This window comes from Bos indicus x Bos taurus, chromosome 21 (assembly GCF_003369695.1).
Source record: "Bos indicus x Bos taurus breed Angus x Brahman F1 hybrid chromosome 21, Bos_hybrid_MaternalHap_v2.0, whole genome shotgun sequence".
In the NCBI taxonomy this organism is placed as follows: Eukaryota; Metazoa; Chordata; class Mammalia; order Artiodactyla; family Bovidae; genus Bos; species Bos indicus x Bos taurus.
The window spans coordinates 56,651,353-56,665,159 of record NC_040096.1 but is presented as its reverse complement, the minus strand read 5'-3'; the positions used below and the strand labels follow the sequence as shown (position 1 = coordinate 56,665,159).

The window sequence follows — 13,807 nt, the reverse complement described above, 5'->3', positions numbered from 1 at the left end:
GTTTCCCTGGAGTAGTAAATGGCAACCCACTCCAGTATTCTTTTCTGGAAAATTCCATGCAGAGGAGCCTGGTGGGCTACAGTCCTTGGGATCACAAAGAGTTGGACAGGACTGAGCGTGCACACACTGTTGCTGTTGGAGCCCATGTAGATTTCTGAGAAATGTTTATATAGACATTTGTTGGGAGGAGGTTACTAAACACTTCCTTTAACTCATCAGGGTCCAGACCCTCCAGTTAGAGAATACAGCCTACCTTCTTCAAAAGTCTGTATTAACCTTTCAAAATGATCTGTGTCTAAGCAGACCTTAGAATGCTAAGAGCCATGGGTCTTCCACCACTTACCATGTTCATGATTATATTTGGTTACATACCATTGTTCTGGATTTCCCTGGTGCACAGATGGTAAAGAATCTGCCTGGAATGCAAGAGAGTCAGGTTCAAACCCTGGATCAGGAAAACTGCCTGGAGAAAGGAATGGCAACCCACTCCCGTATTCTTGCCTGGAGAATTCCATGGACAGAGGAGCTTGCAGGCTACAGTCCATGGGGTTTCAAAGAGTCAGACGTGACTGAGTGACTAACACACACACACACACCACCCCCTCCCCACACAATGTTCTAGGTTACAAAAAGTAAATATGCATGAAATAGGCCAAACACTCGTATTTGTTTATGCCAGAAAACATAATGGGAGGTCTTCCACTGAAAAGATGCGTTTTGGTTTTCACTCTCCTCGAAATATGAGCTGTCAGTTTATAAACTCATTCGTTCCTGCTCTGGTGGTTTCTAGCCCTTGTTTGCTTGCAACCCTCCCTCCCACCCCCCACCCACTGTGCCCCTTCTGTATTCCCTATTTAGTTGTTTATCATGAGCTCCTGACCTGGAGTAAATTCAAGGTTACGCTTAAAGTAGAGTGACCCTCCTCCCGTCTTCCTTTCCCTACTTTGATAGGTAGCAGTTACCATTCTCCCAAAAGAGAAAACTTGAAGTCATCACCATGCAAGCCCTGAAGGTTCTATTTACTTGACTTCTCTGCTCAGTGCTCTTTCAGGATTCTGTCCCAGAGGAGCTCTAGAGTTTCTCATAGCTGCCTCAGTCTCAGGAAGCCATGAAACAAAGGGAAGGCTGTGTGGTGGGATTCTGGACTTCTTTTGCCTTTGACTTCAAAGTAGCTCTGTTCTTCTCAAAATAAATTTATTTTTTAATATATTGGGTGATGTATATGAGTTTTTTTGCTTTAAAAACTTAGTACTCTGTAAGTAGTCTTTCTCCTTTTTTCCATTTCCACTGCCAGTGAATAACTTCAGCGAATCACAATTTCTTTTTGCCTTTTTAACTATAGCAGTGTCTTTTGCTCAGTCTCTTAGTCACGTCCCATTCTTTGCGACCCCATGGACTGTAGCTCGCCAGACTCCCCTGTCCATGGAGTTTTTCAGGCAAGAATAATGGAGCAGGCTGCCATTTCCTACTCCAGGGGATCTTCCCCATCCAGGGATTGAACCCGCATCTCCTGTGTCTCCTGCATTGGCAGGTGGGGTGTTTATGACTGCACCACCTGGGAAGCAGTCTCAGTAGAGCAGAATCGCGTAGTGGTTAAGAACATGACTAGGTTGGAATCCAGCTCCATCACTGACTGACCTTGGGCAAGTTAATTTACATCCCTATACTTTGGTTTTTTCATCTATATGGTTGTGATAATCCTGTTGCATTCATGGTGGTGGTAGTAGGATTTTATGAGTTACTAGGTGTAAAGTTCTCTAGAACAGTGTCTAGCCCATAATAAGCATTATAAACGTGTTATCTGTTATTCCATGGTCTCCATGATCCTTCTTCAATCAATATATTTTCTTTCTGCTCCCAGAACAATTTTTCAGAAATGTAAAGTAGGTCACTCCCCTGATTTGGGTATTTTGTGGCTCCCTGTGAACTTCAATGTACAGTCTGAAGATCTTAGTTGGACATACGATGTCTTTCATGATCTGGTCTCTGTCTGCCTCTGCAGTTTCAACTGGTTCCATTCTAACATTCTAAATCTTAGCCATGCTGAACTTTGCTCCGTAAGCCAGCAGTGTTATGTTTGAACTCTGTTGCCTTTGCCTCTGTTGCTTTTTCTGGGTGAAGTGTCTCCATTTCTTTTCAATGACTCTTCATTGTTGTTCAGCCCCTCAGTCATGTCCAACTCTTTGTGACACCCGGTACTGCAGCACGCCAGGCTTCCCTGTCCTTCAGTATCTCCCACGTTTGCACAAACTCATGTCCATTGAGTCAGTGATGGCATCCAACCATCTCATCCTCTGTTGCCCCCTTCTCCTCCTGCCTTCAGACTTTCCCAGCATCAGGGTCTTAGCCAGTGAGTCAGTTCTTCACATTAGGTGGCCAAAGTATTGGAGCTTCAGTTTCAGCATCAGTCCTTCCAATGAATAATCAGGACTGATTTCCTTTAGGACTGACTGGTTGGATCTCCTTGCAGTCCAAGGAACTCTCAAGAGTCTTCTCCAGCACCACATTTCAAAAGCATCAATTTTTCGGTGCTCAGCCTTTCTTATGGTCCAGCTCTCACATCCATACATGACTTGGAAAAACCATAGCTTTTACTATACAGACCTTTGTCAGCAAAGTGATGTCTCTGCTTTTTAATATGCTGTCTAGGTTTGTCACAACTTTTCTTCCAAAAAGGAAGGGTCTTTTAATATTCTGGCTGCAGTTACTGTCCATAGTGATTTTGGAGCCCAGGAAAATTCTAATCTTAGTTCTTATATTCCTGCTGCACAGGCTAATCAATTCATTGTGAAATGTAGTTGTTAATGTTTTTAATTGAGGTAGTAACTTATGACTCATCCAGAATACAATTATAATTCTTTCTTATACTATTCCTTAGAATTGTCTTTTAACATAATTTCTGACTGGTATTTATTTTATGACTTCTTTGGTACAGTCAAAACAAAAATACAAAATAATAAAACTACATTTCACTGTTGGGCTTGCTCATTATGCTTATAAATAACATTTTAATTGGATTTCATTCTGAGTTTAATATAGGATATAATTATTGTTACTTCCAAGAATTTTAATGTCAGATTCATTGTTTTTTACAGATGCTGAAAATGAAATAAAGAGACTGAGTAATTTAAACCAGGTAAACTCATTTTTAAGAGAGAAAGCTTTTGTCTCTGGTTTACCAAGAGAAAGTATTTTGATTACAATTACTTATTTTGCATTTTTTACAAATTCATGTGAACTTATCCTTGGAACTTTCATCTTGTAATTTTATGTTTGCTGATGAGTAATAGAAACTTTACATCATAAATTGACATAACTTTAAAAGTTACATAATTGAAAAATGCAAGTATATCTCTAGAAGATTAATTTGACAGTGGTAGTAGATTTTGATTTCCCCTGAAGAATTCAAGGAGAATTCAAAAAAATTTTTTTTAATGATTGCAAGTTATTTTGTAAATGTATTGACATTTTTTCAAATGTAATAAAAGAAATCCTCTTTAAAAATGTCTATAAAATGATTGGATTTAGATGTCCCATGTATGGTTATAATTTTTATATATTGCCAAAGAGTAGAAATGCACAGTTGTATCACTTGCCTGCTTTTTTGTAAACTTGAAATTTCTTATTTGAAAATATACTGTTTTAACATTTTTCTAGGATAATAATCTTGCTGAAGACAATCTGAAACTTAAAATGCATGTCCAGGTTTTAGAAAAAGAGAATTCATTATTAAATCAAGAAAAGGTGGGTACAATAAAAATGGGGGCAGAATTAAAATTGTAGATCTTAACCGAGGACAAGTTTTTAATCAGAATGGCGTATTCAGTTCTCAGGAGTCCTGAGGATAAAGCTGATCTCATTGATGCTTGTCAAACCAGGATGAAGTACTTGGGCAAGGTTCAGAATATGAGAGGCTTTTCAGAGTTTATGTTTAGAGATAAGCCAGTGAGCACACAGATACAGTAGGCAGAAAAGATAGGTAAAGGCTTTGTATTGGTTTTACATGAGTCTTGACAGCAGCAATATACACAGGTGGTTTAGAGTCTAGAGTGGCATATTATATTGTGTGTATACTACTTGTATGTCCCAGAATGTGTCTGGTGTGGTAGACGGGAGTTTCTTCATGGTGAGGGGCAAAGGGAGACATTCTCACTGGTAGAAATAAGTATACTGGTGGCAAGGATGGGATAAGATTCTGTAATGCAGTGTTGGGAATGGGGAAAGGTAACATTTTAATGCTTGTACCACTTGGGTGGTAAGTCTTTGGTTAAGGTAGCTTCTTAAATACACAACAGTTGTGGGCTGGTATTTATTATTCTTACAGGCCGGTGTCTCAACTCGATTTAAAATGTTAATTTTTAAAATAGTAACACTTATTTTCTGATATGTATTCAGCATAATACATCCTAAAAAACTGCAGACAGTAAAACTTGAGTATCCTTCACACTTCTGTTGACTGGCCTCTTCCTCTGAGCCGTTCTTTTTCTATCAGTTCCTTGTATGTCCCTCCAGACTGTGTCTTTGCATATATGGTTTTTATATATAAATATGGATGGGCCTCCCAGGTGGCACTGGTGGTAAAGAACCCACCTGCCACTGCAGGAGATTCAAGAGATGTGAATTTGATCCCTGAGTCAGGAAGATCCCCTGGAGAAATGGCACCACACTCCAGTATTCTTGCTTGGAGAGTTCCATGAACAGAAGAGCTTGGTGAACTACAGTCCATGCGGTTGCAAACAGTCAGACACAGCTGAATACACACATCGTTTTTCTATAGCCCAAAGATTAGCATATTATATACTGTTTATACATACCTTAATATTATATTTTCACTATCTTGCACATTTAGTATAGTATATAGATAGTGTTTCTCAAAGGGACACTGTTGCCATGCAGGTGGGAGAATTAGTTGTGTGCACTGTCCTCTGACGTGTAGCTTCCTTGCCCCCACTTTTCCACCCACTAAATGCCAGGAGTGTCTTCTGGTCATTTTTAATTATTGTATATGTTTCCTCTGTTCTCTTCTTCCATTGCAGTCTACTCATTCAGTTATTTCTTTCTATAACTGGTGGCCTAGGTGTATTTCATAGTTTTCAAATCTCTTACATGTATTTGATAGGGCCTGCAACCTTCTTTTGTTGATTTTGGATTCTATAACTATTCCTGATAGCTGTTTCTCCTTTCTTTTAATGCTACGTAATCCATTGCAAGTTTTGATTGAATTGTGTCTGCTATGGGTCAAGGCTGTATATTGTCACCCTGCTTATTTAACAGACTACATTATGCCAAATGCCGGGCTGGATGAAGCACAAGCTGGAATCAAGGTTGCCGGGAGAAATATCAGTAACCTCAGATATGCAGATGATACCACACTTAGGACAGAAAGCAGAGAGGAACTTAAGAGCCTCTTCATGCAGGTGAAAGAGAAGAGTGAAAAAGTTGCCTTAAAACTCAACATTTAAAAACTAAGATCGTGGCATCTGGTCACTTCGTGGCAAATAGATGGGAAAACAATGGAAACAATGACAGACTTTCTTTTCTTGGAGTCCAAAATCACTGCAGATGGTGACTGCCATCATGAAATGAAGAGACGCTTGCTCCTTTGAAGAAAAGCTGTGACAAACCTAGACAGCATATTAAAAAGCAGAGATTATTACTTTGCCAACAAAAGTCCATCTAGTCAAAGCTACGGGTTTTCCATTAGTCATGTATGGATGTGAGAGTTGGACCATAAAGAAGGCTGAGCACCAAAGAATTGATGTTCTTGAACTGTGGTATTGGAGAAGACTGTTGAGAATCCCTTGGACTGCAAGGAGATCAAACCAGTCCATCATAAAGAAAATCAACCCTGAATGTTCACTGGAAGGACCGAAGCTCCAGCTCCAGTACTTTGGCCACCTGATACGAAGAGCTGACTCATTGGAAAAGACCCAGGTGCTGTGAAAGATCGAAGGCAGGAGAAGAAGGGGATGACAGGACAAGATGGATGACATCACCTACTCAGTGGACATGAGTTGGAGCAAGCTCTGGAAGAGGATGAAAGACAGAGAAGCCTGGAGTGCTGCAGTCCATGGAGTGGCAGAGAGAGACGTCTGAGTGACTGAACAACAACAGTGGGTCTGCTCACTGGCTAAGAATGCCAGAAACACCTGCAAAGTCATGTACATTTTTAAGATGCACATGACAAAAAATTTTATGGTTCTCGTCTTAGAATTTTTTTTTTCTTGGCCACACCGTGTGGCCTATATGATCTTAGTTCCCCAACCAGGGATCGAACCCATGCCCTCTTCAGTGGGTGTGCTGAGTCTTAACCACTGGACTGCCAGGGAAGTTCTTTTTGTGGTTCTTCTAATTGAACAGATAACTTTAGAAAGGCATAAGAGAATGCTGTTTCCATCTTTCAGTTGTAGTTCAGGAGAAACATTTTGAATTGGAGAATGAAATTGTAAGGCAAATGTTCTAATATAGTTTTCATTGGTCCAATTCTTATTTACTTTAAAAAGGATTTCGTAGAAGTTTGCTTTTAGAAATCTCTATCAGGGCTTCTCTGGTGGCTTAGTGGTAAAGAATCTGCCTGCCAATGCAAGAGACATGGGTTCGATCCCTGATAAAGGAATATCCCACATGCCTCAGAGCAGCTGAGCCCATGCACCACTGTTAAGCCTGGTTCTAGAGTCTGGGAGCTGCAGCTGCTGAGCCTACACGCGGCAACTACGGAAGCCCCAGTGCCCAAGGACCCTTCCTGCCCAACAAGAGAAGCCACCACAGTGAGAATCCTACACCCTGAGTGAAGAGTTGCCCCCACTTGGCATAACTAAAGAAGAGCCCGTGCAGCAATGAATACCCATTACAGCCAAAAATAAACAAAATTATGAAAAAAGAAATTTCTCTCAATGAAAGACGTCTTTACAATGATAGAGAGTTTGTCACAAACATCATATTCAGTGGTTGAAATAACGTTGAAGCATAGGGAACTGTCCCATGTCGGGGATTTTTGAGGAGAAGCATTAAATACAAATAGGACAGAACATAAAATATACTTAAAAAAATCATACACAGGTTTATCTTTAGGAGTGTTAGGCTTGAGAGAGGGGAACCTAGTCTGTGCTTTGTTGAGATGGTAAAGGAAGGAAAAGAGGGTTCTTTCTTGGGTCAAGAAAAGGTTTTATGTTCTGACAGAAACCAAGAATAAGGAAACTAATTTTATGAGGGAAAAGAAACCTTTTATTTTCTAATTAGAGAGGACAAACTTTAGTGATTGAGTTTTGATATTTCCCGTTTTTGTCTGTGACCGTTGGTGTGCGATATTAGGGAATGGAATTGAAGAGAGCTGGAAGGCTTGGGACATTTTGAAAAGTGTGTGTGTTGTGGGAGGAAAGGAGGAGACAGAAGGGAAGTAGCCATGGAGTGGGATTGGCAATCTTTTCAAAAAGGAAGATTTTTGTGTAAAGGAGTTGGAGCTAGAGGACAAACTTACAGTTATTGTATCTTGTCTGGGATTATAGAAATGGTTTGGTTGAAGCTGCAAATAAAATGTAAATGAATGAAGGCTGTGGCTTGCTGAATTTCATGTATTACTACTGAGATACTATTCAGTAATGTTTCTAACAGAGAACATCTAAAAATAGATTCCCAAGCTTATACATGTATATTTTTCATCTTTTGGTGTGTCTTCTTCCAGTTGACAGTGTGTGGTGTTTTATCTTCTTTTATCATTTAAGGAAGAACTTCACATGTCACTTTCAAAACTGAACAATGAGTATGAAGTAGTTAAAAGTACAGCTGCAAGGGACGTGGATTTGGATTCAGAATTATGTGATTTAAGACGAAATTTGGAGGCAAAGGAACAAGAACTCAATCAGAGCATTACTGAAAAGGAAATACTAATAGCTGAGTTAGAAGAATTGGATAAACAAAACCAAGAGGCTACAAAGGTAACTATATTAAATATATTTTATATTAAAGTCAGTGAAATATATTAAATTCTACTCACTAGACTGAACACTGGCTTAATAAGCAATACTGACATGGTTTAATTTCTGTGATTTAATCAGTATTTTAGTGATGCTCTAGTTAAAGAGGTTGTCAGACCTTCATTGTAACATTTAGATAGTGAATATCTGACTTTGTATGCCGTGTAGTCTCACTTGCAGCTACTCAACTCTGCTGTCCTCTTATGTAAACGAATGAGCCTGGCTTTGTTCCATTAAAACTTTATCTACAAAAACAGGCAGGTGTGATTTGGCCTGTGGGCTATAGTTTGTTGTCTCCCTGCTTCCGTGTTTGAGTTGAAAATCACCAACGTTTATCATCTATCTTCTTTGCTTTTAAGTTCTAACCTCTGCAAAAATAGATTTGTTGTAAGATAATTAGTAAATGACTTTGTTAAGAATTTTTTTAAAGTTGCTTTAAGAAGGATTAGAAATGTCTAAGGATTATTCTCCTATTATGTATGACATTTTAAAAAGTTTTATTTAGGTATTAAAATGAGAGAATATTTAAAGTTACTGTGCAAATTACTTTCTCTTTCAGCACATGATTTTGATCAAAGATCAACTATCAAAACAACAAAATGAGGGAGATAATATCATCAGTAAACTGAAAAAAGATCTAAATGATGAAAAAACGAGAGTTCATCAGCTTGAAGATGATAAAATGAACATTACTAGAGAGTTAGATGTGCAAAAAGAAAAGTTAATTCAAAGTGAACTGGTACTAAATGATTTACATTTAAGCAAGCAGAAGCTTGAGGATAAAGTAGATGATTTAGTAGACCAGCTAAATAAATCACACACACAAAATTTAAGTATCCAGAAGGAGAACTTTGAACTTCAGGAACATATTAAACAAAAGGAGGAGGAGCTTTCTAGAGTCAGGGATGAGTTAACGCAGTCTCTTAATCAACACTCTGACAGTAATTTTAAGGATAACTTACTTAAAGAAAGGGAAGCTGAAGTCAGAAACTTAAAGCAAAATCTTTCAGAAATAGAACGCCTCAATGAAAATTTAAAGGAAGTTGCTTTTGATCTCAAAGTGGAAAATGAAAAGTTGAATTTAGCATGTGAAGATGTTAGACATCAGTTGGAAGAGTCTCTTGCAGGTAACAGTCTGATTGCTGTGGAAAAAAATGCCATTGTGGAGGCTCTAAAGCTGGAGAAAGAACAATTAGAAGCAGAATTGTGTCAGGCTGAAAAGAGGTTGTTGGAAGAAGCAAGCAAGTATGAGCAAACCATTGAAGAACTATCCCATGCACGTCATTCGAGCACCTCTGCATTACAGTTAGACCATGAACGTTTAATTAAACTCAATCAAGAGAAGGACTTTGAAATAGCAGAACTTAAAAAGAATATTGAGCAGATGGCAACTGATCATAAGGAAACTAAGAAAATTTTATCATCTAGTTTAGAAGAGCAGAAGCAATTTACCCAACTTGTAAATGAGAAAGAAATTTTTATTGAAAAGCTTAAAGAAAGAAGTTCAGAGCTTCAGGAGGAATTAAATAAATATACTCAGGCCCTAAGAAAAAATGAAATTTTAAGGCAAACCATAGAGGAAAAAGACAGAAGTCTTGGCTCCATGAAAGAAGAAAACAGTCATCTGAAAGAAGAGCTGGAACGACTGAGGGAACAGCAGAGCCGAGCTGCACCTGTGGCTGAACCGAAAACCCTTGATAGTATTACAGAGCTAGAATCTGAGATAAATCAGCTGAATATAATAAAGGATAATCTTGAAGAGGAAATAAAGCATCATCAAAAGATAATTGAAGATCAAAACCAGAGTAAAATACAACTGCTTCAATCTTTACAGGAGCAGAAGAAAGAAATGGATGAGTTTAGATACCAGCATGAGCAAATGAACACCACACACACCCAGCTCTTTTTAGAGAAAGATGAGCAAATTAAGAATTTGCAAAAGACAATTGAACAAATCAAAACCCAGTTGCATGAAGAAAGACCGGACGTTCAAACAGAGAATTCTGATATTTTTCAAGAAACAAAAGTTCAAGGCCTTAATATAGAAAATGGAAGTGAGAAGCACGATTTATCTAAAGCTGAAACTGAAAGATTAGTGAAAGGAATAAAAGAACGAGAGTTGGAGATTAAACTTCTAAATGAAAAGAATATATCTCTGACTAAACAGATTGATCAGCTGTCCAAAGATGAGGTTGGTAAACTAACTCAGATTATCCAGCAGAAAGATTTGGAGATACAAGCTCTTCATGCTCGGATTTCTTCCACTTCCTACCCCCAGGATGTCGTTTACCTTCAACAGCAGCTGCAGGCCTATGCTATGGAGCGAGAGCAGGTGCTGGCTGTTTTGAGTGAGAAGACTAGGGAGAATAGCCATCTCAAAACAGAATACCACAAGATGATGGATATAGTGGCTGCCAAGGAGGCAGCCCTCAATAAGCTGCAAGATGAAAATAAAAAACTGTTTACAAGATTTGAAAGTAGTGGCCAAGATATGTTTAAAGAAACCATTCAGAATTTATCCCGTATCATTCGAGAAAAAGACATTGAAATCGATGCATTAAGTCAAAAATGTCAGACCTTATTGACAGTTTTACAAGCATCCAACAGTGGAAATGAGGTTGGAGGTGTTAATAGCAATCAGTTTGAGGAGCTCCTACAGGAACGAGATAAGCTAAAACAACAGGTCAAGAAAATGGAAGAGTGGAAACAGCAGGTAATGACCACGGTACAGAATATGCAGCACGAGTCTGCCCAGCTCCAGGAGGAGCTTCATCAGCTTCAGGCGCAAGTTTTGGTGGACAGCAATAACAGCTCTAAGTTACAAGTGGACTACACTGGCCTGATCCAAAGCTATGAGCAGAATGAAACCAAGCTCAAAAATTTTGGTCAGGAATTAGCACAAGTTCAGCATAGCATAGGGCAGCTTTGCAATACCAAAGATCTTCTGTTAGGAAAACTTGATATTATTTCACCGCAGCTCTCCCCTGAATCATCGACTGCTTCTCAGACAGCAGAGTCTCTGAGAACAATTAAGTTTGATGTGTCGAATGAGTCTTCTAAACAAGAAATAGAAGAGCTAAGAAGATCCCTGCAGGAAAAAGATGCGACAATTAGAACTCTCCAGGAAAATAATCACAGATTGTCTGATTCGATTGCTGCTTCCTCAGAGCTAGAGAGAAAAGAGCATGAACAGACTGATTCAGAAATTAAGCTGCTGAAGGAGAAACAGGAGAGCTTACAAAAGTCACTGAAGGAAAAAGACCTCTTGATCAAAGCCAAAAGTGATCAGTTACTTTCTTTGAATGAAAATTTCACCAACAAAGTGAATGAAAATGAGCTTTTGAGGCAAGCAGTAACGAACCTGAAGGAGAGAACACTAATTTTAGAAATGGACATTTGTAAACTAAAGGGGGAAAATGAAAAAATAGTAGAAACATCCAGGGGAAAGGAAACAGAGTATCAAGCATTACAGGAGACTAATATGAAGTTTTCTATGATGCTGAGAGAAAAAGAATTTGAGTGCCATTCATTGAAGGAGAAGGCTGTAGCTTTTGAGCAACTACTGAAAGAAAAAGAGCAGGTATGTTCTGGATGGTGTTGTGGAAGGAAGTTTGGGGGTGGAGGAGAAATTTTAGTGTGCTGCTTTATTGATGTTATCTTTAGAGGGAAAGGTGAATTTGTTCATTAGAAATATGTACTTCAAAGCATTGTGCTTCATTTTAAATAAATTTTCCCCAGAGGCATCTGAGGAAAAGTTTTTCCCCAGATTACTAGATAGTTCCAATGATTTGTAGTGCTAGATTAATTTCTTTATGGTCTAAGTAGAAAAAAAGTTTAGAAGCAGTTTTTCATTAGAAAATAGAAATATGTTAAAAGAGAGAACTTGGACGTTACTGCAGTTTAATCACATTTTAGGCATATTTCACTAACTACTGGCTTTAGAGCTTCTTGTATATTAAAGGAAGTTCTGTGAAATACATCGACATCTTTGACAGTGATCTGAAGTAAGAAATACATTTTACACTGTGACACAGTAGGCATGTGTGTGTGGAACACTGAAGCAGAAGTTTCAGGAATCAGAAATTACCCTCATTACATGTGATGCTCTGTTAAAAACAAGTTCTGTATGACCCATTAAACTGACTTTTATGAATTATTCACAGCCTGGTATTTGAAAAGCATTAGCCATGAATAGTACTTTTCACGTAGTGAACTCAGTAATTATTCTAATCCTAGCTGTACCACTGATGTGACTTCAGGTGTGTTTTGACTTCACTGGTTTGTTTATTCAACCATATAATGAAAGACTGTATATCGGTTAAGGTGTCAGTAGTTTTTGATACATTTAAATTTTTACATGGCAGTTGATGTTAGATTTTGATAAGAATGTGTTGAAGACCTAGTAGATCTTACTATGATCAATTTTTTTTTTTTTTTTACTCTGATTTCTATGCTTAGTAGTAGAAATTTGGAAAAGAAATGAGGCAGAACAACGGAATATTCAAAAAGTGCTTCTTAAGTGTTTACGTGCTACCAAGCACAACAAAATGATTTAACATCTTTTGCCAATTAAATCCTCTTTTAAGACTCTCAGATTAAAGCTTGGGAATGCTTGATGTAGTTTTCACTTAATAAGAAAAGTCTTAACGTCATCTTCCCCTTCTTTGTTATCTAATTAAGTGAGTACACTGATGTGTTGAGGTGTGTTCCTCCTTTCAGGAGTAGCTTCTTAGCTTTTATGGTACTGGTCTGTAATCCATATTAAAAAGACTGTCAGAGGGTAGAAGCTTTCTATTGCTCGCGAGCCAAATTTGTGTGTAACAATTAAGAGCTTGTAAGAGTACAATAGGGGAATGGAGGTCAGTAGTTATTCATTTTTCATGTGTTTTTCCTATTGTATGATAGTTTTAGCATCTCATACAATCTATTTCATTGACTTTATAGATCCAAAGTATGCACATTTAATTAAGGTTCACGTAGCTTTCAGGAAGCTTTCCTAAGTCAGTTAAGTTGTACTTAAGTATGTATTATATTGGTTAATTATCATAAACTAATTTTTTATAATACCCTATATAATTGAAGAGTACCTTTATTATATTTTTAATGTAATAAATAGCATTTTTCTTCAGGGAGAAAGTTGTGTTCTCAACAGGAGATCTTCAGCTCTTTAATTTTCAAGCATTTTTACTTTCTCTAGTATGAAAAAAATTTAACTGAAAAACTATTTGGAAAATACTGGTTCCCTTTTCCATGAGGGGGTGTTGAGATAAAAGGAACAGATGGTTTTATGTTTTGGTTTTGACGATTTTCCTTGAAGGACGTGTAATTTATTCTTAAAGAAATGGAAAGTTTACATGAAAATGTAAAAATAATACCAATCTATTAATAGATTCAGACAATATGCATATTTCATACAGAGAAGAATTGGCTGTAAACAGGCTGACACTTTTTTGTGCTTTTTAGAATTCCAGCTATCATCTTAAATTCATGGCCCTGCTTTTGCAATGAAAGTCTTTAATATATTGTGCTTGTAAGGAATGTATTCAGGAATAAATTTTCACAGCAGTCTAGCAAGATATCATTCCTGAGTTGCTTTCATTAAAGTGTTGCCAAAATGTTCTTTTAAAATAGACTGTGCATGTGAAATGACTTCCCTTTTTTCTCCTCTGCCAGCAGCTTGGCACTGTTACTTCCCTAACAACAGTTGTGTGTGCTTGACAAATGCTGGCACATACGTGTGCCTGTATGCACCCGCACATGTGTGCACACACACACACACTTTTGGGCAATTTGGGGGTTTGTGTACACTTTGTTGTGTAGGATAAATTTGAGGA

The 13,807-nt window shown here is 37.9% G+C and overlaps 1 protein-coding gene across 3 annotated transcripts in view; it reads left to right on the top strand.

Annotated features, from left to right (window-relative positions):
- TRIP11 (thyroid hormone receptor interactor 11) overlaps positions 1-13,807 on the top strand; it is a 70,295-nt gene that overhangs the window by 21,731 nt on the left and 34,757 nt on the right. For all 3 annotated transcript variants that reach the window (XM_027521894.1, XM_027521895.1, XM_027521896.1), the window contains 4 exons: positions 3,096-3,136; positions 3,658-3,744; positions 7,722-7,934; positions 8,533-11,553. In XM_027521894.1, the coding sequence (XP_027377695.1) occupies positions 3,096-3,136; positions 3,658-3,744; positions 7,722-7,934; positions 8,533-11,553 (3,362 nt within the window). The remainder of the gene's footprint in view (positions 1-3,095; positions 3,137-3,657; positions 3,745-7,721; positions 7,935-8,532; positions 11,554-13,807) is intronic.